The sequence below is a fragment of the Chrysemys picta genome, chromosome 4 (assembly GCF_011386835.1).
Source record: "Chrysemys picta bellii isolate R12L10 chromosome 4, ASM1138683v2, whole genome shotgun sequence".
NCBI classification, from domain to species: domain Eukaryota; kingdom Metazoa; phylum Chordata; order Testudines; family Emydidae; genus Chrysemys; species Chrysemys picta.
In genome coordinates, this window is record NC_088794.1 from 57,113,003 (window position 1) to 57,136,698 (window position 23,696).

A 23,696-nucleotide genomic window follows, 5' to 3' on the forward strand; every position below is an offset into this window, starting at 1 on the left:
CATTTCCCCACTGCTCCCAGACACAGGTTCCCTGCCGCAGTCTCGCTGGGCCCCACAGGCCTGGCCCAGGCAGCCTGCAAATTACTGCTTTGCTTTACTGCAGAAGGGGTTCCAAAAACAAACTCCACCGTCCCGCGCCAGGCCCACCTTCCCCCTAGAGCTCTGGCACCCAGTCAGCAGTCTCTGCAAAGGCTCTGGGCTGATCCTTTCCTCAGGAAGCAAAAGATAAGAGATCTGTTCTCCTCCTGGGACAGCCAGCCACCCACAGACTCGTCCACTTCCCTTTGTAAATTCGTTCATTACCTGGCAGCGAATGCAGGTGCAGCGGGGCAGGGCTGAGCCTCATAGCCCTTGCCAGCTCAGTGTGAGTCTGGTGTCCCCCATCACAGCCGGGAAGGGAGTTTCCCCTTGGCATAGTTGGTGTGACACTGTCGCCCAGTGGGCAAAATGATCTGGCACAAGACGTACAGCTTCCTTCTAGCTCTGTTTGTGCAACTCTTGCTACTCCATGCCCACAGGGAGGCAGTTCTTCCTACCTGCTCCTGCTCTCCCTTGGGGAAGGGGACCAACAGAAGAGAGAGGAGACCCTTTCCTGTCTTGTGTGTTGGTGGAGGGCTTTTTTGGTGGCACTAAAATTCTCATTTGCGTCAGTTTGGAGGTGCAGTGGGAGTGGTTGAGTCATCTGGGGCAAGGAGAGATGGCAGCTATTCCACTCTGATTAAACAACACGGGCTTGGAGCTTTTCACTGAGAGAGATTCAGTAGGACGCAAAGGGGAAATTAACAAGAAAACGTGATAAATAAGCAAGGGCTGGTACGCACACATTTCTCCTGAAATTACTAGCATCATTAAACAATTCACATTTACCAGTGGGGTAGCTGCTGTACAAACAAATAGTACAATTTGCTTCCTGACTCCTAGAGCCTACCATTGAAATTCAGAAGACAGACACAAAGTTGGGGAAAGGAATAGAATCATAGAATATTAGGGTTGGAAGAGACCTCAGGAGGTCATCTAGTCCAATTCCCTACTCAAAGCAGCAGGGCTGGCTTTAGGGCGATTCGGGCGATTCCCCCTAAGAGGGCCCTGCAACGTCCCTAAGGACCCTCCGCCGAATGCACCGTCAGCCAAAGGAGCTGCCGCCGAAGTCCCGCCGCTGTCTTCAGCGGCAGCTCTTTTGAATCGGGCCCCGCAGTGCCTAAAGCCAGCCCTGCAAAGCAGGACCAACCCCAACTAAATCATCCCAGCCAGGGCTTTGTCAAGCCTGACCTTAAAAACCTCTACGGAAGGAGATTCCACCACCTCCTTAGGGAACCCATTCCAGTGCTTCACCACCCTCCTAGTGAAATAGTGTTTCCCAATATCCAACCTAGACCTCCCCCACTGCAACTTGAGACCATTGCTCCTTGTTCTGTCATCTGCCACCACTGAGAACAGCTGAGCTCCATCCTCTTTGGATCCCCCTTCAGGTAGTTGAAGGCAGCTATCCATCTCAGGTGGGATGTAGCCAATCTGTCATAGGTAAGGTTGGGCACAACTCCCCGTAAAGGCCCAGCCATCCTCTGAGACCTTCAGTAGAAGGTGTCAGCCTGAGTTCAAACACAAGGACCTGCTATTGGCTTCTTGTGAAATCAGCCAGCTTCGCACCCTCACAGGTATTTAGGTGCCAAACTCTCCTGGATTTCAAAGGGAGTTAGGCCCCGAAATACCGTGAGGGTCTGGGCCTTACTGATATGTCTGTCCTTTCATCCCTCTGTGTTTCAGAGTTCCTCACTGTGGGGCTGTCGTCTATCAAGCGGAAGCGAGGCAACTACCTCCTGGACACACTGAAGTCCATCTTTAAGCAGTCAACCCAGGAGGAGCTGGAGGAGATGGTGGTGGTGGTGCACCTGGCTGACCCGGACTCGGAGTGGAACACCCAGGTGGTGACAGACATTACCGCAAGATTCACTCCCCACCTCCTCTGGGGCCAGCTGCTGGTTATCCATGCCCCTCCGGAGTGCTACCCGCCCCTGGAAGGCCTGAAGAGGAACTACAATGATGCCGAGAATCGAGTGCAGTTCAGATCCAAGCAGAACGTGGACTATGCGTATCTCCTCAACTTCGCTGCCAACCTTTCCTCCTACTACCTCATGATTGAGGACGACGTGCAGTGCTCCAAGTCCTTCTTCACTGCCATCAGGAAGGCAGTGGCATCCCGGGAAGGCTCCTACTGGGTCACTCTGGAGTTCTCCAAGCTGGGCTACATTGGCAAACTCTACCACTCCAGCGACCTGCCCCAGCTGTCCCAGTTCCTGCTGCTGTTCTACCAGGAAATGCCATGTGACTGGCTGCTGGGGCACTTCCGCCTGCTGCTCACCCAGAAGGAGGTGATTCGCTTCAAGCCGTCCCTCTTCCAGCACATCGGCCTGTACTCCTCCTTCCAGGGGGCGGTCAATCGGCTGAAAGACGACGACTTTGAGGCAGATTCCTTGGACCTGCCTGACAACCCCCCAGCTGTGATGTTCACAGACATAGACACCTTTGAGAACTACCTGCCCAGCAAGGCCTACAGCACGATGCCGGAGTACTTCTGGGGGAAAGCCCCATCTGCCGGCAGCCACTTCACCATCGTGTTCCACCAGCCTGCCCGTATCTCACGGCTCCAGGTCCACACCGGCTCCGAGGAGCACCACACCGACTATCTCCACTCAGGGGCCGTGGAGCTGGGCAGCCAGCAGCAGGGGAAAGGCAAGGGCTGCTCTACATACACCCACGTCGGAGTCTTTGAGAAGGGACACTTTGAACGGAGCGGCTTGGAGAACAGCACGGCTGCCGCCCCGGAGTGCGTGCGGATCCTAGTGACAGAGAGTCAGAGCGAATGGCTGATCATCCACAGCATCAGCATCTGGACCAAACCAAACAGCTAAGGGGGGTGCAGGGGATAGAGGCATGGCTGGTGACCCACACACCAGGGAGCTGGCCTCCCTTCTCAGGGGCAAGCAAGCGGTTCGGGGGTGTCTGAGGGGCAATGGAGGGTGGTGGCACTGCCCCTCCCAGGCAATGGCACCCTGCAGGGGAGGCACAGTGAGGGCCTAGTGGGGAAGGAAGATGGGGCACTGAGGGTCAAGGCAGTGGCATAGCAGGATCCTGGTAGCATGGCAGGATGATGCATTAGGGCACGAAATGGGAGCTAATGCAGTACATTGATACTCTGGCCTTTCAGGGCGCCCTATGTCCTTGGGCACTAATTGCCGGTGGATAGGAGAGCCTGGCCCCACAGAGCTGACTGACTCCTCTGAACTACTTCCTCTGGGGGCCGTGCAGTCAGAACCAGACCCAGGTAAGGCGTCCCGCTGGGCCAGACCCCAGGAGCGAGACCTGGAATGGTGCTTGCAGCAGACCGCTGGGGCTCTGGAGAGGTCAGGAGAGCCAGCAGTGCCCAGCTCGGGGCAGGTTCAGAGCATTGTCCACTGGGGAACTCTAGCCCAGACGTGGGCAAAACCAATCCCCCAGCGTGTGAGGCTGCTCCCAGGGCAGAGGCAGCCACGGGGGAAACCTTGCCTCAGGATCCTACTGCTCACAGTCGACCTGCTCTACCCCAACAGTTTAAACTGGCCGTCCAACCTCTCCAGCCTGATGGCTAAAATGCTGTACCCCAAATGCCAGGGGGCTACATTCCCGGTGGGAGGGGCAGGTTATTAATCACATTCATTACAGCAGTGCCTAGGAACCAACCAAAATCAGGGCCTGGTTGTGGTAGGTGCTGCACAAACACAGAGTGGCAGACAATCCCTGCCCATCAAGCGCTTACAATCTAACTAGACAAGACAGCCTGCTCCCCAGCCCCCTCCTCGCTCCTGACTTCTTCCGAAACCACATTGAGCCCCTAGAAGCAGGGCCTTGTGTGGCCCCTGGCACCACAGGGTCAAATACAGGGGCAAGAACTCCTCCGTTCTGTGGCAGTGTTCATCTAGTGTATCCACTGTTAGGCTCAAGCCTTTGACAATCGCAAGATTGGCTTAAAAGTCACGAGATTTTTACAAACATCATAAATATTTGGTTCTTTTCACTTGCCTTCTGGTGTCTGAGCTTTTAGAGTCACATTTGGGTCACGTTTTTAAACTTTTCTCCACCACCGAGAGGGTGAAAAGAACCCTTCATATTTGTTTGAAGTGCAAGCTGAGATTCTCTTGTATTCACCTGACTTCAGGCCTTCTGAGGAGTATCAAATATCATGACACAATAAAATCGTGGGAATTGGCAACATTGGGTATCCCCAGGACACACCCATCATTGCCAGTCCTAAGCGCACACAGCTGGCTCTCTGGGCCTTGGCTTCTAGAGGCCAGCCTGCACTTCTGGCCCGCTTCTCCACTCCTTGCCTACAAGCTAAATAAGCCTGGCAACCCAAACCCCCAGCCAGCTCTCAGAGGGCATGTCTACACTGCAATGTAAGGCATGGGTTAGTGGGACTTGAGTCCGTGGACCCTGCGTTTGGGAGTGTCCATGCCCTAGGTTTACAATTTCAGGACACAGGCCCCAAAGCCGGGGCTCCAGCATACACACTGCAGTACTGAAACCGGAGTCAAACCACCTATCGCAGGCTTCCTAGTGCCCTCCCCAGCTGTGGCCACTCTAGTTCCTGGTTCAGTGTGGGAAAACGTGACTGTTTGCCCTGCACATGGCAGGAAGCTGTTACGGCCCATTGGGTTCCCAACGCATCCTGCCAAGCCGTCTTTTGGGTCTGCACGCTCCCGGCAACCAGAGCCAGCAACAGGGAGGAATCCCCGTTTGAAGAGCTTCTCTTGCTTGTGCTTTCACTCCTGTTTCAGCAAACAGGTAGAGCATGCCTGAGACGTTGGTGGGCAGGGGCGTGTGCAGGAATTTCAATTTGACCACTTTTGGAGGGGCAAGTTAAACACATACATATTATACACATTAAACCATATCAACACACGCACCTACATCATCTGCATAGAAATAAACAGTGGCACACTCACCATTTCGACGGAAATCCATGCACCGGGGAGCCATCTGGATAAAGGTATCCACAGCCTCTTCTGTGTTAACGCTGTTGGTTACGTCAGTCTCTACTGCAAGAATTAACAGTTGCTGAAGACGAGCTTCTGTCAGGTGGCTGCAAAGTCTACTAAGTTTACACTTTTTAGCATTAAAACATTTTTCTGCAGTTGCAACTGTAACAGGTAATGTTGCCAAAAGCACCAATAGGTCAAATCCATCAGGATACAAAAGTTCCAGGTCATGTTCTTTACAGACCTTCATGAGTTCCAGAAAAGATATTCCACTGTCTGGTCCCTGAGCATTTAAAATAGGTTCAATGCGGTGTACTAATAAATCATATTGCATTTCAGGAACTCTGCACTGAAATTCTTCGTTCAGCTTCACAAGTGCTTCTTTTCCTTTTGATATATGAACAGTTTTCGGGCTTTTTGCAGTGAGATAGGACACGCTTTGAGTATTAAACTGTCTGTCGATTTCACTTATTGCAGCATTGAGTGCAGGGAAAAAGAAATCGACTTTATATTTATTGTTTAAAGATTCCAAAAGGTAGGCTGCGGTGTGACTGTGGTAAAAATGATCCAGAGTTTTTGCTGGTTGCCTCTTCCTGTAAGCTGGCATTTGCAGATTCAGTTCAGTAGCCTGCTGTTCAGCTTTGATGAAATACCCGTGGAACTTTTCATCCATTTTCAGGTTGTGCAAAACTTTTCAGCAACTCTCTATTGCATTTACTGCACAGGCAAAATCAATGTTTTCCTGCTGCAAGAAGGTGATAACATAATACAAACATCCAAAAATACCAAGATGCAGATTGTGAATTCGAAATCCATCCGTACCATAAGCCCCTTTGCTTCTGCCAACACACTTGCTTTGCTGGCCTTCTGCTGACTATTGATTAAAGTTTCTTTAGTAACAGAAAACTATTCATTTGTGACCTGCAAAGCTTGGCAGTATGAATACCAGTGCACTTCATGAGGAGCCTGAAGATGTGTCTCTTGGCCACTGTATTCATTGCTATTGACACTTGAAGTCCCTTCTGTCTGTATCATGGGCCTGGTCTACACTTCGGGGTTAGGTCGAATTTAGCCGCGTTAGGTCGATTTAAAAATGAATGCGTCCACACAACCAACCCCATTCAGTCGACCAAAATAGCTCTTAAAATTGACTTCTGTACTCCTCCCCGACGAGGGGAGTAGCGCTAAAATCGACTTTGCTGAGTCAAATTTGGGGTAGTGCTGATGTAAATCAATGGTATTGACCTCAGAAAGCTATCCCAGAGTGCTCCACTGTGACCGCTCTGGAAAGCACTTTGAACTCTGATGCACTAGCCAGGTACAAAGGAAAAGACCCGGGAACTTTTGAATTTCATTTCCTGTTTGGTCAGCGTGGCAAACTCAGCAGCACAGGTGAGTATGCGGTCCCCCCAGAATCATAGAGCGTAGAATGTTTCTATGCTCCCCTTATCATCTCTGTCCCTGAGGTTATTGCAGATTAGAAGGCGAAAAAAACGCACTCACGATTACATGTTTTCCGAGCTCATACAGTCCTCCTGCACTGATAGGGCACAGCTTAATGCATGAAGGCATTCATGGCAGAGGCCAGGAAAGAATTAAGTGAGTGCGAAGAGCGGAGGCAGGATGCGATGCTGAGGCTAATGGGGGAGCAAACGGACATGATGAAACATCTGTTGGAGCTGCAGGAAAGCCAAGAAGAGCACAGACCCCCGCTGCATCCACTGTATAACCGCCTACCCTCCTCCCCATGTTCCATAGCCTCCTCACCCAGATGCCCAAGAATGTGGGGGCGGGGGGGGGGGGGAAGCTCCGGGCACCCAGCCACTCCACTGCAGAGGATGGCCCAAGCAACAGAAGGCTGTCATTCAAACAGTTTGATTTTTAGTGTGGCTACAATAAGCAATGTGGCCTTGTCCTTCCCTCCTCCCCACCCCACCCGGGCTACCTTGTCCGTTATGTCTTTAAAAAAAAATTAATAAAGAAAGAATGCATGGTTTCAAAACAATAGTTACTTTATTTCGAAGCGGGGAGGGTGGTTGGCTTACAGGGAATTAAAATCAACAAAGGGGGCGGGTTTGCATCAAGCAGAAACACACACACTGTCACACCGAAGCCTGGCCAATCATGAAACTGGTTTTCAAAGCCTCTCTGATCCGCAGCGCGCCTTGCGGTGCTCTTCTAATCGCCCTGGTATCTGTCACGAAATGATTGTCTGCAGTTGCTTTCATGGAGGGAGGGGCAACTGACGACATGTACCCAAAACCACCCGCATCAATGTTTTTGCCCCATCAGGCACTGGGAGCTTAACCCAGAATTCCAATGTGCGGCGGAGACTGCGGGAACAGTGGGATAGCTACCCACAATGCACCGCTCCGTAAGTCGATGCTTGCCACGGTAGTGATGACGCACTCCGCCGACTTAATGCGCTTAGTGTGGACATATGCAATTGACTATATAAAATCAATTTCTAAAAATCTACTTCTATAAAATCGACCTAATTTCGTAGCGTAGACATATCCGTGGTGTCCTTCTGTATTTTTTTGAAGATGGTGCTGTGGTAACTACTAGGTGGAGGAAAGTATACAGGTTCTGAACAAGTCCAAAAAAGTTCTTGGAAACGGTATTAGAGCTCAAAGGAGCAACCATGACTAAATGTAGACAATGCGCATAGCAATGTGTGTAAACAGCACGTGGTTGTTTTGTTTGGTTGTTAACAACCATCCAGCAAGAGCCATTGATGGGATTTTCCTCCCCTAACTTCTGTGTATGTGTGCCATGGCATTACACCTCCCAGGTCTAAGCGACAGTGCAGGGCATCTCACAGACTAATTGAACCTTGTTAGTGTAGTTATTACCTTGGTTATCAATATGTGTAATTGTGTATTATATAAATGTTGGGGTTTTAAGAGTTATTGTTGTTAAGTTTTGGCCTGGAAGGGAAGATGTGGTATTGGGAGTTGTGCCTTCAAGGGCTGAGCTTCCCAGACAGAGAGTCTGCGCAGGGTGCCACAAAGCTCTTGTTGTTTTGCACAGCAAGCTGGAACTAGGCATAGAAGCGCTTGTGAGCACCCTCAGCATTGAGGCCCAGATCCTCCAGGGCATTTCAGCTCCTAAATCCCATTGAAATTAATGGAATCACCTTTGTGGTCTGGATGTGATCTTTGAATGCCACAGTCCCCACTGGGCTCTGCTGAGGATTCTCAGGCCTCCAAGGGGAGCCTGCCAATTGGTGGATTTGATTGGAAGCCAGGTGCTACTCGGGGCTGGCACAGAGTTTGCCTCCTAACCCAGGGCAGTTTGGGCCGAATCTCCCTTGGCAGTTTGGGGCTGAGTCAAAGCCTGCAAACTCTTGAACCACAAAAAGGCACCTGCAAATCCAGCTCCGTGATGGTCCCATGGTACCATTCAGGACGATTTTGTATCTTCTAGGGCTGGCGGTATCCCTGCCAGAGTCAGAGTCTGTCCAGCTGGGGCCGGATGGAAACGTCGCCTCTGAATTTACCATCTAGGTCTGATATTTCTTCACCTAGAGCCTTAGAAAACCCCAGGAGCCACCACCATGTCAGTCCTCTGTGGCTAACCCTTCCTGGCCAAGGGGATGGCACGAGGCAGGGAGCAGACCTTCCTTAGGCCTTCCATTCACACACTGCTGGATCTCTGTCTTTAAAAGCACACACCTAGTCAGTGATCAGTCAGTGTGTGCAATTACTCACAGCTGTGACTGGGGTGAAGGAAAACCATCTACCAAGGTGCGTGTACCAATTTCAAGCTTGCCATACGCCCAGCTGACCACAAGATGTCCCCAGAGACCCTTCCTGGCACTAGCAGCTGCTAGTGGCGCTGGAACAGGGCTGAGATCCTCAGAGCTCCCCGCTGGGGCTGCAGCAGTAGCGGAGCTCATAGGTTGAATCCCAAGTGACATGGGGACAGTGATTAGTGGGAGAAGGAGGGAGGGCAAAATGGGGACCCACTCAGGACTACAGTCAGATGTGGTGAACGCAGTCCATGATACCTCCAGGGACCCCATCATTTGGGGCGTGAGAAGGAATATTTGACCCTAAAATGCGGGAAAAGATTGGGGGTGTGTGTGAGTGGAATTAATGTTGCTAATTTTACCCCTTTACAGCTGAGCCGATTCTCCCAGAACATACAGCAATGGACAGGAACAGCTGCACCGTCTCCCCTCCCCCCATTGGTTAGCAGGCATGTAGCTATGGGATTCTCCTTCAGGACTGTGTCGCACCGGGGCTGCTGGCCCTCAAATTGGGATGCTCCCAAGACAGGCAGTTCCATGGCAGATGACATGATCCTGAGATGGTATGAGCCTAGGGTGAGCAGATGTCCCGATTTTATAGGGACAGTCCCGATTTTTGGGTCTTTTTCTTATATAGCTCCTATTACTCCCCACCCCCTGTCCCGATTTTTCACATTTGCTGTCTGGTCACCCTATATGAGCCATAGCAGGATGGTGGCAGAGTGGTTAGCACCTCCAGCTGCAAGGCAGGGAATGGGGGTTCTGTCCCTGGCCTGCTGTCTGGTGTGGGGCCAGTACCCCCGTCATGTGGGCCTGTAGTTTCTCTGCTTGTAAAATAGGGACACTGATACATTCTTTCTTTGTCAGGTGTTCGCAGAGCAGGGTTTAGAAGTGCAAGATATGGTTGTTTTGTCAGCTCTGCTGTGGGTTTGCTGCATGCCTCTGAGCACATTGCCTCTGCAGGCCCCAGTTTCCCCACCAGTGAAATGGGGATATGTGACGAACTGGGACTGTTCTTAATGTGGTCTTTGAATGCTGACAGGGGAGTGTGGCTAAGACGGTCTGCATTGGGGGATGGGAGACTGGCCGAGGGAGGATATCTGAGTATGTAACCTGAAAACCCAGGAAGGGGTTAGAGGCCAGGTGACATCTTTGCCCGAAAAACTGAACAAAGGCTAGAGAGAGAGTTCAGAGCTGGCTGGTGATATGGCTGGGAGGCAGATGGGGCTCTGACCTCCCAAGGGGGCTGGGGAGCCCTGGGACCCCAAAATGGACCTAACTGAGGGGGTCCTGTTGTCTGTGCCTGCAAGACCTGTCTTGGACTGTATTCCTGTCGTCTAAATAAACCTTCTGCTTTACTGGCTGGCTGAGAGTCATGGTGAATCGCAGGAAGCCGGGGGTGCAGGGCCTTGTGTCCCCCCACACTCTGTGACAGGATAATACATCTGACCCACCTTTCTAAAGAGCTTTGACATCTGCAGATACAAGCCTCTCTGTAGGTGCTCGGTATTATTATCTAGTAATGTTTGTAAAACACATCCAGGGTAAAGGCCCCTGTAGCAGGGCAAAGTCTAATACATCTCCTGGAGTATTTAACTGTTTGTATGTAGACATTTCCCTAGGGGACATGCAGGCAGATCAGTCAGTTTAAAATGCAGTGATGCGACAGAGGGGTAAGACATGATGTTGGGTGTTGGTGCTAGCCAGTCCTAGACCCTTTTAGGGGGTGAAATCCAGAACAAGCCCTGTAGAATCCTTGAAATGTGGGGCTGGAAGGGACCTTGGGAAGTCATCAAGTGTAGCCCCCTGTGCTGAGACAGGACCAGTAAACCTAGACCAGGTGTGTGTCCAGCCTGTTCTTTAAAATTTCCAGTGACGGGGATTCCACAGCCTCCCTTGGCAGCCTGCACCAGAGCTTAACCACTGAATTTCCCTGGCAGCCGAGTGGAAGCAGCAGGAGACATGGGCTGTGTTCCTCGCTCTGGATGAGGCTAACGGCACTGCTGACCCCCCTTTGCTGGGCAGACCTTGGAGAAGTGCCTGCTAGTTACAGTCAGGATCCAGGGGCAAACGCTCCGAGTTCGGCACGTGCTTTCTGTGACTACTCTGCAATGCAGAAGGAGACACTCGGGGTTCCTGCCCTGGAGTGGGGCTCAGGAGAGCTGCTCTGCTACTGGGACTTTGACCCAGATCCGCAAAGGCAGTTAGGTGCCTGATTCTCATTGAGCCCCGTGGGAGTTAGGTGCCCAAATACCTTTGAGGATCTGGCCCTCCCTGCTCTGTTCCCCTTCTGCAAAGTGGGGCTCAGAACTCTAACTTCCTCCCACTCGTGTCTGGTTAGATTCTACACTTGTTGGGACAGGGATTGTCGCACATGTACGTGCAGCGCCTAGCACAGAAGGGTTTCCATACACTCCCTGATTCTGATTAGTAGCAACATTTGCTTTGACGGGGAATGTTTGTCCTAACAAATGCACTGCCCGGAAGGATTACTGGAAAGCGAACACCAGTCGGGAGAGGCAAATGCATTTGCAAATGAGGTAGGATTTATCTGCAGCAGTCACCCAACCCAAGCGAGGACTGATATTTCATTCTTTAGATGCACCCTGGGCCTAGTCGGACAAAGCAGGTGGCTTGTGTTGTTTAAATAGCCTGATGATTCCTTGGGCTGCTTCAGAAGCCAGAGGGAGATGGGGAAGAGGGCCAGGGAGAGAGCTGAAGTGGGTTGAAAAGGGATTTTTGCCGAGTATTTCCCTCTTGAAGTGGGTCCCTCACCCCCACTCCCAACCTGGAGCTGGAGCTTGGGAAGCAGTTACCGGTGTTGGGATAAGCAACAGCTGCTGGGCTTCTTTTGCTGTCTCAGGAACTCTGACAGCACCAGAGAGCGGGGACGGAGTCTAATTTTAAACTCATGCCTGGTGCATTTGTGTATGTGTGAGTGCGATTTCCAGCCCCCCCCTCACCCTCCGCCTCCCGCTCTGCACCGAGGAGACTGGCTCGGCAGAAGAGAACCAGAAGGGGCTTCGGGCTGGGGACGGGGGTCTCAGCCGTGGGAGGAGAGGACGGGGGGAGAAGAACTGGCGGAGGCAGCTAGGGAAGGAAGATCATGGAGCCTGCTTCTGCCCAGGATGATCAGAAGAAAAAGCAACAGAGAGAAAAGTCAAAGAAACCGGTGCCACCAGCAGCCCCGCGGCCAGCCAGGGCTCTGTTCTGCTTAACCCTTCAGCACCCGCTGCGGAAAGCCTGCATCGGCATTGTGGAATGGAAGTATCCTTTCCGTCTAGGCAGGGAGGGGAGACGGGACCTGCGTGGGGGTGTCTAGAAACATGGGGGACGGACACCTGGCAAAGCACGAAGGAGGCATTAGAAAGCGTGTGGAGGGAATGCCTCGACCCAGCGGCGAGCGAGAGGAAAGTGCGTGCCTAAGGCACAGGAGAGAATGTTTGGGGCCGTTTGGTGGGTGTGGACAGGTTTAAACTCAGTGAGCGATAGATCTGGTTTTCCTGTTCCTGACGGCTGACGAAGTGCCTGTTTGTACCGTCTATCTCGCCAGCGATGCGAAAGAGCAGGGGAGGCCGAGGAAAGGCTAAATATAGCTGAGGGGCCTGGTTCTGTGATCCTGCTGCACTCAGTGGCATGAAGCCGGAGTCAGGGAGATCAGGATCTGGCCTGTGTTTTCTTGGGACGAGGTTGGAGATGGTAATTGATGTGTTCAGTGGAAGGGGGGCTGTTTGGGTGAGAGAAACCGAGGCGGTATGGACACTGCGGTTTCTGTTCAGTCTCTTTGGTACCAAGCGAAGATGGGGCCATGGGAAATAATCCCAAGGGTTCCCCTCTCCAGGGCGTTGTGCAGCCAGGCGAGAGGGAGAGACGTTGCTTTCACTTCAGGAGGGAAGTTATATACATGGTGCTGGCGGGAAGCCAAGGAAGGCAGAAACCATTTTGGGGAAGGAATGCGAGAGGATCAACCAGTTTGGGGAGAGGGCTAGGAGGAGAGAACCGAAATGCAGGGGCCGGGGGTAGGAAGATGCCGGGTGATTGGAGAAGCCGGGGCAGGGATCGGGGTGTGGTGGGGAGAGGATGCACTTTGATCAGGAGGCAGCAAAGAGAAAAAGCTGGAGGTGGCCCGGAGCGGGGCGTAGGGGAGAAAATGTCAGACTGGGAAAGTAAAGTGTGTGTGTGTGGGGGGGGAAGGGACTGAGAGGGACACTGCGAGCTGCTTGGAATAGCTCAGAGAGTGAGTCAGCCGCTCGCCGGCTGCCCGCAGCTGCTGTCTGACATCACAGATGGATGGCTCCCTCCGCCATTCCCTTCTCTCTCCCTCTTTCTTTCCTTCTCCCTTTTTCTCTCCTTCATTCTCCCCATCTCTTCCTCATTCTCTCTCCCCACTACCATCTCTCTGTTTTTCCCCTCCACCTCTCCCTCTCCATCCATCACTGCCCTAGGCTCCCCGCTTTCTGATCCCGGCTTTACTAAAAGCTCGGCTCTAGCTCAAAGAGGAATGAGTTCAGGCCCTGTGTGATACAGAGGGTCAGACCAGATGGCCACAATGGGCCCTTCTGGCCTCAGATCAGGACCCTGCAGCAGGGATGACGGAATGGCAGCCCAGAGGGGCCGGGAGCTAACCCTGGGGGGCTGAAGAGGAGCCCATGGAGAGCGGAAGAACCTTTTGTGTGTTTGGATTCTTGTTACCTTGGAAGGGGTGAAGTTTTAGTCAGAGACTTGGCTGGAGGGCTGGGCCCCATCGCCACCTCAGGAAGGCTGAGGGTTGGGGGCCACCTCAGAGGAGGAAACTGAGGCAGGGAGTGCCTGTAGTGCCAGGCGTGGCCTGCAGAGAGTGCTACAGGCAGCCACACCGGTGACAAGTGTTTAGGAGGATGCCGCTGCTTCCAACTCATAGCCCGAGGCCCAGAATTGGGAAGGTATTTAGGCACTGCTGTGCTCAGAACCCTACATATCATTTTCAAAAGGGACTTAGGAGCCAAAATCTCATTGGCCGTCAACGGCATTCCGGCTCCAACTGTGTCAGTTACTAAATATGTAACAAGCCGGGCCTTACTTCATTAGCTCAAATGACAGAGGCTGTTGCTTTTAGGATCCCAAAGGGCCCAGATTCAACCCAGGCGTACTAGGCTGCATTCTGGCCATCAGGCATGTCGTCTGGATCCTTTCTTGACTTGAGGGCGCTATCTCACTCTGGGAGAAATCAATGAAACAAGGGGGGGGGGGGGGGGTTGTCATCCTGTGGGTACATGCTGGCAGTTTGGCCATCAGAGTCCCTGTACTGTGGGCTGCAGGTATGGAACATGAAGCATGTTTGGGTCTAGTCACAGCTTGGCTGGGAGATCATCTTGGGTGCAGCAGGAAGAGGTGTTAGTGACTCAAGAAGTGGCATCAAGTATCAGGGGTAGCCGTGTTAGTCTGTATCTACAAAAACAACAAAGAGTCTGGTGGCACCTTAAAGACTAACAGATTTATTTGGGCATAAGCTTTCGTGGGTAAAAACCTCACTTCTTCAAGAGGTGGCGCTTCTCTCATGGACTTAGTCCTGAAGCCTGGCACCCGGCCGGGTGCCCCGCACTGCTGGATCAGACCTAAAGTGTGGGGCGTGGCCATTGAAGGCTCGGTGGTACCTTTTGGAAGAAATGGCATGTGGGGCCTTTGTCTTGGGTACGCTCCAGTTTTGCACTCTCTGCCTCCCTAAAATCCTTCCTGCATAATAGCTGTTAGTGACTCCTCCCTCCCTCCCTTCCTGCCAGGCAGTGTTCTACCTCAGAAGTGGCAGCATTTCAGTGAGGAGTGAGCAATCCCAGTCCTACCCTATGCAAAGGGCTCTGGGACCTGGTGGGTTTTTTGTATCCTTTTAATAATAACGCTCTAGGCTGCTTTTGCCCGAGGCTCTCTCACTGCCTTACAAACATTTAACGAATTAATTCTCACAACTGCTCCCCACAGCTGTAACACAAGTAGTGCCCTCAAGCTACACATGGGACAAGAGACACAGAAAGCAGAAGTGACTAGCTCAGGGTCAGCCTGCAAATCAGTGGCACATCTGGGACTAGAACCTACGACTCCTAGGTCACTGCCATAACCACTGAACCCCTTGTAGCCATGAGAGCAAATGGACCTGCTACTGAACACAGATTGGAAGGAGGAAAGAGACAGGTGTGCCAACAGGAAGGTCAAAGAAGCAGTCACTGCAAACAGGGTAGGGGACAGCATGTATATGAGAGAGATTCCTCTGCATCAGGTAACACTGGTACTCACAATCCAACAGATTCTATTTATACCCACAATACACTGGGCACTATTTATACCCACAATGCCCCTGGTTTGCTGCTTTGGGGTTGCAACGAGAGGAAGTGGCCTAGTTCTGGCCCACTCAAGGTAGCATTTGCTCAAAGGTCAGGCCAGTTGCTTGGTAGGGGGTTAATTGTAATCGTGCTTTGTGAGCGTGCTGGGGGTGTACGAAGTGGGGTTTGGGAGTGTTGGGGTGCTGGGGGGACATGTGCCCCATTACTGGTATACATGGCACCTGGACTCCACCCTCGCTTCACAATGCTCAGAAGGCAGGTGGCTTATCCGGTGCCCAGTGGAGCTTGCTCCCTGTCATGCCCCAGAGAACCTGGCTATAAAAGCCAGCAAATTTCCAGGCCTGGTGTGATTTAGGCTGCAGCTAGCGACAGGTTTATGATGCACGCTGCTGCTGCCGCCAGGGCTGAGCTGATGCTCTCAAAGGGCTTTGCCGGAGTCATAAATGGAGAGAAGCCAGGAGGGAACCCTGCCCCCACAGGATCCCAAACGGCTGGATTGGTTTAACTTGGCTGCATTTCCTGCCAGCAAAAGGGGCCAGGCTGGCACCCCTCGGCACTTCAGCCACAGACGAGTTAAGACCCGAGCATGCAGCAGATTAGGACCAGAATTAGGGACAGAGCTCCTGACTCCCAGGCCCCTGCTCCAACCACAAGGAAATACTTCTCTAGGGAGTATCTGGGAGGGAACTACATAGAGTAAATCCCCAAATGGCAGAGGCACAGAGAACAGTCCCAGGCTCCTTCCATCCTTGCAGGACAAAAGGCAGCGCATGCAGTGTGTGAAGCAGGGGACTAGGAGTTCCTGGATTCAGTTTCCATTTCTGCCACTGACTTTGGGTGTGACTCCAGGCGGGTCGCTCGATCCCTGTGTCCCTCCTTTAACTCCTCTGAAGAAGGGGAGAAAAACCCGAGGGAAGGGGAGGTTTCGTTCTCTGTAACAACTCATGAGCGCTTTCCCTCTGCAGATCTCCACGCAGGGCAGCACCGTTATTTCCAGGGAGCAAATGAGGGAAACAAGATGGTGGGGAAGGGACTTGAGTTTTTCAAGGCCCAAGAGCCTGGGATGGAAGGGCTACGGGAGGCTGATGATGGTGAGTGACAGTAAAGTGTGGGGTGAAATATACAGACGGCCAGCATGTCCACCTCGGGCATGCGACTAAAATTAAGGCAGCAGAGGATCATCTTGAGCAGCCATTGGCCTCCTTGTCAGCTGATTACGGCAGGTCTAGGCAGCAGGCGGATGCTGAACGGCCAGGAGATTTAATCCATGGAGCGAAGGGGTTGGTTTGTCGCCGAAAGACGTCGTCGCGGATATACATGGCTCCCTTTACCAAAGATATCTAAAGAGTTCATTTGGCCTGTGTAACAGGGCAGCTTGCCCCGTTAAGGGCTGCAGGCCTGTGGCCAGCTGGCCCTGTTCACTAATAAGACCTAGCTGAGGAGAGACAGGTGCTTAGTTCACTCTAAGGAGGGGCAGGGAGGTGGGGTCTGCAGAGAGATGTTGTAGCAAAGGACAGTTGCTTGCAGGAGCTGCTGGAGAGAGGCCCTAGGCGCTGTGGCTGGGTAGAAAGCCTAGCTGGGGCAGTTTTGTTTTCCTGGGGTGAGTTTGTGGTTGTTGGGATAATAAATGGAGCCCAGAGGGAAGGGACTAAGGATGGGGGTGTCAGACCTTGTCCTCAGCGTTGCTTATGCTTTACGCAGTTACCCCCCGGTGCAGGAGCGTGTGTGAAATTGCTGCAGGACAGGCCAGCACAAGGTAATTGAAAGCTGACTCCTATCAATCCCTCCCCCTCCCCACAGTCCTCATCAGGCAGGTGCCCTGGCAGGCAGAGACTCAGGTTGGGCCCAGGTGTATTCCAGGGAGGGGAGGAGTGCCTTGTTGGGGAGCCCGGCCCCGGGGAGCCCCACTCTGAGGATCAGGCACCAGCTAATGTCCCCTGCAGTGTGAGTGTCCCAGGAGCAGCGCGGCCTCCCGGCCGTCGGGGCCCAGCCTGTCATCACTGTGGATGGTCTCCAGCCACGCAGTGACCTCAGGTGTGATGTGATCTTTAGCCCAATGGCTGGGCCTCTCCGGCTGTCACTGTCTGTAGCAGCTGACGTGTCTTAGGCCTTTGCCTCATCCCCTAGCCAGGCCACGCTGCTTCCCCCGGATTGAATCTTCGCTGCCTTGTTCTCAGCTTGGCCCCATGAAAGCAAACCCAGCACGCTCCGTGGGTGGGATGACAGAGGGACACGAGCTGTGTGTCCTGTGACACCCTTCCCCCCTGCCTCCCCCGCTATCTCCGATCCACCTCCACATACACGGCAGGCGCAGGATGGGCAGCCGCTGGGGAGCAAACCCCCAGCACCATCCCCCCAGGCTGTTGAGCAGAGGGGTGACTGGATCTGTTAAATGGCTGGAGAGCATTTGGATTGGTTTGCCTTGCAAAATTGCCCGGCGAGCATCATTTCCCGGCCCTCCCCGCTTCCCGGGGCTCTGGGTCCTGCTGCGGCAGAGGAACAAGAGGAGATGTTTGTGCAAGACCCTGCTTTTGTTTTGCTTTTCCTGTCTCTGTTACTAGGGAGCCAAGAGCAGTCCCGGGCCAAACAGGGGGCAGGTAGGTGCTAGACAAACCCCACACACCCAGCCCTGACCTCCAGCTCCCCTGCTATCCCAGCCGGCAGACCCCCAAACACAGCTCTGCCACTGCCCCTCAATGCTGACCTGCAGCCCCCAGACTTGGCAACGCCTTGGGGCCAAAAAGCAGCAGAGTTTGAATTTGCGCCAACTTGGACAAATGTGCATGAAATACTCCCTGGCGTGGGGGTGGGGACACTTCCAGCCTCTCCCTAAATGCAAATGAATGAATTCTGTGCCCAGCCGTGACGCTTCACACGGGTACCCGGGGTTGGGAGGCACCTTGCTACCACCTGCCCTTTGCTTGTGGGAGCCTTGTCTCTGCCCACCGGGGGTCAGCTCCTCACCTCCACTGGCACCCCAGGCCCTACCCTCTAGGCCTCTGCAGGCCCTGCTGTCACTGAAGGGTTAGCAATTGACACATGCCAAGAGACACTGGGAGGTTGGAGTGTGCTGATCGCTCACTGAGTGGTCCCAGGTTCGCTGCACCCAAAGCAGCTGTACACCACACCCCCCACAGCTCCCCAGTCCCACCTCCGATCGCTGCCCTGCTTTGCACACACTGGGTGTGTCCAGAGGGACACATGCAGCAGTTTATTTGATGCAGATCACATAGCACATACAGGACGCTCCCTGTTATCCGAATAGCAGCTGGGACACGGATTTTATTTGGATAATCTAGCGGGCAGGAGCCACTCAGCAGCCAGGTGACCTCTCTTGCAGCTAGGGCTTGTCTTTCTCCTCCTCCTCTCAGTCCTGGCTGGGGCTCTCTGCGCTGCTCTGCTCTCTCCCTCCCCTGACAGCAGGGCAACAGAGGAGCTCTATTGTCTGAACTGCTGTGTTATCCATCCTGTCTTGTTGTCCAGCATGGGAGACGTGCTGTGGGGGGCGTGTATTGGAAACCAACGGTTACATACAACATAAAATCAGAGCGCGCATTCTAGAACCTAGACTCGATACTTTCATGTTGTACAGAGCAATGCTCACCCAAAATCCTTCCAGCCTTTTACAGCCTGTGATCCTTGTTTCATGAGACAAGTCATGCTGGCAGCTTGCCTCCTAAGTACAGGAGCCCCCAGTGTCTCTTTTGCAGCCCAGGCTATCTCAAAACAGTCCTTTGATCTTTATTCGTAACCCAGACCCCCTGGTGCTAATTGCTCCTCCCGGTAGGTTTCAGAGTGGTTGCCGTGTTAGCCTCTATCAGTAAAAAAAACGAGGAGTCCTTGGAGCACCTTAGAGACTAACACATTTATTTGGGCATAAGCTTTCATGGGCTAGAACCCACTTCATCGGATGCATGGAGTGGAAAATACAGGAGCAGGTATAAATACATGAAAGGATGGGGGTTGCTTTGCCAAGTGTGAGGTCAGTCTAACGAGATAAATCAATTAACAGCAGGATACCAAGGGAGGGAAAATAACTTTTGAAGTGGTAAGAGTGTGGCCCATTACAGACAGTTGACAAGAAGGTGTTAGTAACAGTAGGGAGAAATTAGTATTGGGGAAATGAAATTTAGGTTTTGTAATGACCCAACCACTCCCAATCTTTATTCAAGCCTAATCTGATAGTGTCCAGTTTGCAAATTAATTCCAGTTCTGCAGCTTCACGTTGGAGTCTGTTTTTGAAGTTTTTTTGTTGAAGAATTGCCACTTTTAGGTCTGTTATTGAGTTACTAGAGAGACTGAAGTGTTCTACTGGTTTTTGAATGTTATGAATTCCTGATGTCAGAGTTGTGTCCATTTATTCTTTTGCATAGAGACTGTCCAGTTTGGCCAATGTACATGGCAGAGGGGCATTGCTGGCACATGATGGCATATATCACATTGGTAGATGTGCAGGTGAACGAGCCCCGGATGGTGTGGCTGATGTGGTTAGGTCCCTATGATGGTGTCCTGTGAATAGATATGTGGACAGAGTTGGCACCAGGGTTTGCAGCAGGGTTTGGTTCCTGGGTTAGTGTTTTTGTTGTGTGGTGTGTGGTTGCTGGTGAGTATTTGGTTCAGGTTGGGGGGCTGTCTGTAGGCGAGGACTGGTAGATTTTGCAGTCTCTTGTCAATTTTGTAATCTAGATTAGTTGCATACTGAGCCACAAGCTAGACTCCTGCTGTGAAGGGACTGTACACAATACAGACAAGGACCAGACGGGGAGATAAGTGTCTGTAACCCCTTCCCGAAAGGAACCTGTCTGAGATATGTCCCCTCCTGATTACCTGCCACAGCTCCCGAGGCTTTAAGAACATAATTTTAAGTATAGAGACATAATTCCTTAAATATTATCCATGCATACATTTCAAAATGATTGTGATGACTAGCATGATACTGGCTGTTGCTGGAGACTGTCTTCTGGAGTACTAACGTGCATAGAACTGACCCAGGAGAGCCCTGTAAAACCCCCTGCACCTGCTGTGCCAGTTGGCATCAAGAGGTCACTGGGTCACAGCAGCCCCACAGCACTTACTAATGTGCTCCCACATTTCCCCACATCAGATCTGTGCCTCCCCATCAGTCTTGTGCTCCTCTAGCTGCCCAATCTTCCCCAGCTCCCCCTCACTGCTGAGCCCCTCCCCCAGCCCCACATTTGCCCCTCTGCTCCTTATGCAGAGGTTCTTCATCCCCCCTCCTCAAGCTTCCCCTGCCCCAAGCGCCGCCCCCGCAGCTCCCATTGGCCGGGAACCACAGCCAATGGGAGCTGCGGGGGTGGCGCCTGCAGACAGGGCAGCATGCAGAGCCACTTGGTTGTGCCTCCGCATAGGAGTCGGAGGGGGGCATGCCACTGCTTCTGGGAGCTGTTTGAGGTAAGTGCCGCCTGGAGCCTGCACCCCTGACCCACTCTCCGGCCCCAACCCCCTGCTCCAGCCCTGATCCCTCCTGCCCTCAAAACCCCTTGGTGCCAGCATGGAGCATCCTCCTAAACCCCAAACCCCTCATTCCCAGCCCCACCCCAGAGCCCTCACCCCCCCTGCACCCCAACCCCCTGCCCCAGCCCAGAGTCCCCTCCCACACCCTGAACCTCTCATTTCTGGCCCCATCCTGGAACTTGCACCCCCCAGCTGGAGCCCTCACCCTCTCCCACACCCCAGCCCCCTGCCCCAGCCTGGTGAAAATGAGCGAGTGAGTGAGGGTGAGGAGAGCAAGCAACAGAGGGAGGGGGGATGGAGTGAGCAGGGGCGGGGCCTTGGAGGGGGTGGGGCAGGAGGTGGGGCAAGGTTGTTCGGTTTTGTGCAAGTAGAAAGTTGGCAGCCCTAGGGTGGGAGGGAGATGGGGAGAAGCGGAGGCAGGAACCCGTCCCCGTTCACAGGAGAGGATAGGGGGAGCCTTCCCCGAGGGGTGGGGCAGTAGGGAAGGCAGCCAATCGGAGACTGATTTCCCTTTAGACTGATGGGCTGTGCCCCAGATCTGTAAGAGGCTCTGAAACTGTGGGAGTGTTGGCAGGTCTGATGGCAACCGCACCCCGTGTTATTGCAGCCCTGGGTGTCCCCCCAGCTCTGCCAGTGCCCCCAGCCCCCCTGGCTAGTCCATCCCTGGGCCTCTCCTGTGTAAATATGGCTGGTGCCGTGGCATTGTACCAGCTGACGAGGTGGTTACCGTTAATTGGTGCGTATGCAGGGACTGCGCCTCAGCTCTGTGCTTCTCCTTAATGCCCACCCACAGACCCTTCGAGATCATTATCCTGATGACCATCTTTGCCAACTGCGTGGCGTTGGCCGTCTACCTGCCCATGCCAAATGATGATACCAATGCTTCCAACTCCAGCCTGGTAAGAGACATCCTCATCCTCATGTTGTACAAACCCGCCCGGCGCCGCCTTGCTCACGGCAAAGCCCCCGAGGCAAACCTTTTTCTTTCACTTGTGCTCCAAACTAACCTTTTAAAAATAGCCGGGGCATCAAGTCGAGGCAGCATGAAGGGGCTGAGCCCCTCGCCCATGAATGTTAGTGCCTGCCTGGCACTGAAATGTCACCCTCCAACCACCAGCACGTGAGCTGCATGATCTCCAGTTATGTAGTCGTGAAATTTGCACCTGAGCCTCTGAGTCCATAAGCAGGAAGGGAAGCTGGGACCCACAATACCAAGATACAGGCCTCTGCTCCTGTTGCATTGAGATGGGAGTGGCTGGCCCCACAAGTAAGAAGCTGTTTAGGGGGCTGAAATAATTAGGGGGCTGGGGCACATGACTTACGAGGAGAGGCTGAGGGAACTGGGGTTATTTGGTCTGCAGAAGAGAAGGGGGGGGATTTGATAGCCGCCTTCAACTACCTGAAGGGGGGTTCCAAAGAGGATGGAGCTCGGCTGTTCTTGGTGGTGGCAGATGACAAAACAAGGAACAATGGTCTCAGTGGGGGAGGTCTAGGTTGGATATTAGGAAACACTATTTCACTAGGAGGGTAGTGAAGCACTGGAATGGGTTACCTAGGGAAGTGGTGGAATCTCCATCCTTGGAGATTTTTAAAGCCAGGCTTGACAAAGCCCTGGCTGAGATGATTTAGTTGGGGTTGGTCCTGCTTTGAGCAGGGCGTTGGACTAGATGACCTCCTGAGGTCTCTTCCAACCCAAATCTTCTATGATTCTATGTTAATAAAACACCTCTGTTGACTGTTAACAGCACTAAACCACTCCTTTATCCCCTTTGACCCGAGCAGCTACTCAAATTCTGGGACCCTGCGGGTTGTCCAGTTGAGAGCAGAAATTGATGATGGAATCTGAGATTGTCTTCAATCGATGCAGTCTTGTGTGTTTGTCCCTTCCTTGTAAAGTCCTGCATCCCTGAACACAGGAGGCACCAAAGTGGCCTCACTCACAGCACCCATTCAGCCAGCGCCCCACAAGCCCTCTCTAGGCTTTTTCCAGGGGGTTGGGGTGCAGGGGGTGGTGAGGGCTCTGGGGTGGGGCTGGGAATGAGGGGTTTGGGGTTTGCCGGCTCTTTGCTCAGCATCCCTCTCTTTCTTGTCTCTCATTCTGCTCCTCTCTCTGTCTCTTTCCCCCCACGACAAACAGCCCCCAGTTCAACCCTCTGCCCCCGTGGTGCTAATTTATGGGAGGGGGGGCTACCCCTTAGGCGGGGGCTTGTGAGTAATTCATTTTAAATGAAGGCTGGTGGTGAAGCTTGTAACCAGTCTGTGTGGGCCAGAAGCTCATGTCAAGTTGCTGGTCACGACTCCTATTCTAGCAACCATCTTGTAAGGCTTTCATTTGAACCAGTTCCCATATTCGCCTTAGCTCTAGAGCCTTTTCTAGGGGAAAACTCTGCTTGACGGTCTTTTAGATCAGTGGTTCCCCAACTTCTTCCATCCTGCCCCCCTTACCCATAGTGGAACCTGTCCACATCCCGCCCCTGAGAACTGGAGCTGAGGCCGGGGCTGGAGCTGGGGCTGCAGCCGGGAGCAGAGCCATGGTTGGGGTCGGGAGCGGGGCCATGGCTGGGGCCCGATCTTCAGCTGGGGCTGGGATTGGAGCCAAAGTGGAGCTGGGGGCAGAGCGGGGCGGGGTGGCATTTCCCCTCCCCCCCCCGCGCTCTGTGCTGTGCCCCCCCCAAATGTTCCTCCGTGCCCCCCTCAGTTTGGCCACTTAAGAACTGCATAGTTGTCCCCCTGTTTCACACTGTGTGCGCTTAGAATTTCATAGTGACGGTGGGCTCCTAATTCAGATCATCTTGCTCCAGAAAGCCCAGGCCCCTACTTTCAGAGCAAAACGAAAATCTCCATTAGCTGTAAGCAGAGTAGAGGCGAGGGCAGTGGTGTCTCTCTCTCTCTCTCACACACGCACACGCACGCGCGTGCGCGCTGCACCTGCTGAGTGGATACAGAAGAGCGAAATCCCCAGAGATCTCAATCCAGCTGCTAGAGTCCCTTGAAACAAGAAAAGGAATCCGCACGCTCCTCTGCCTGCTCAGACCTCCCCGGAGATGATAGAGTGTCAGAGCCAGGGGCATATGCAGGGGCTGCTATTTTTGCTTTTAAAGTGAATAAATAACTGGTAGCTGACAGTCCTGCAGCCTA

The 23,696-nt window shown here is 53.1% G+C and overlaps 2 protein-coding genes across 14 annotated transcripts in view; both read left to right on the forward strand.

The window, feature by feature from the left end:
* The window catches only part of LOC101936161 (alpha-1,6-mannosyl-glycoprotein 4-beta-N-acetylglucosaminyltransferase-like), a 48,015-nt gene extending 42,662 nt beyond the window's left edge, over positions 1-5,353 (forward strand). For 7 of the 9 annotated variants that reach the window (XM_065595010.1, XM_024114180.3, XM_042846921.2 and 4 more), the window contains exon 4: positions 1,765-3,055. In XM_065595010.1, coding sequence (XP_065451082.1) covers positions 1,765-2,909 — 1,145 coding nt within the window. In that variant the 3' untranslated portion in view covers positions 2,910-3,055. Of the gene's footprint in view, positions 1-1,764 lie in introns of all 9 variants that reach the window. The other 2 variants (XM_024114181.3, XM_065595007.1) reach the window with 1 other exon arrangement.
* Positions 5,354-11,434: 6,081 nt separating this feature from the next.
* LOC101932307 (voltage-dependent L-type calcium channel subunit alpha-1S) overlaps positions 11,435-23,696 on the forward strand; it is a 100,256-nt gene continuing 87,994 nt past the window's right edge. The window contains exons 1-2 of one of the 5 annotated variants that reach the window (XM_065595004.1): positions 11,435-12,036; positions 21,352-21,457. In XM_065595004.1, the coding sequence (XP_065451076.1) occupies positions 11,876-12,036; positions 21,352-21,457 (267 nt within the window). In that variant the 5' untranslated portion in view covers positions 11,435-11,875. The remainder of the gene's footprint in view (positions 12,037-21,351; positions 21,458-23,696) is intronic. The other 4 variants (XM_065595000.1, XM_065595003.1, XM_065595002.1 and 1 more) reach the window with 4 other exon arrangements.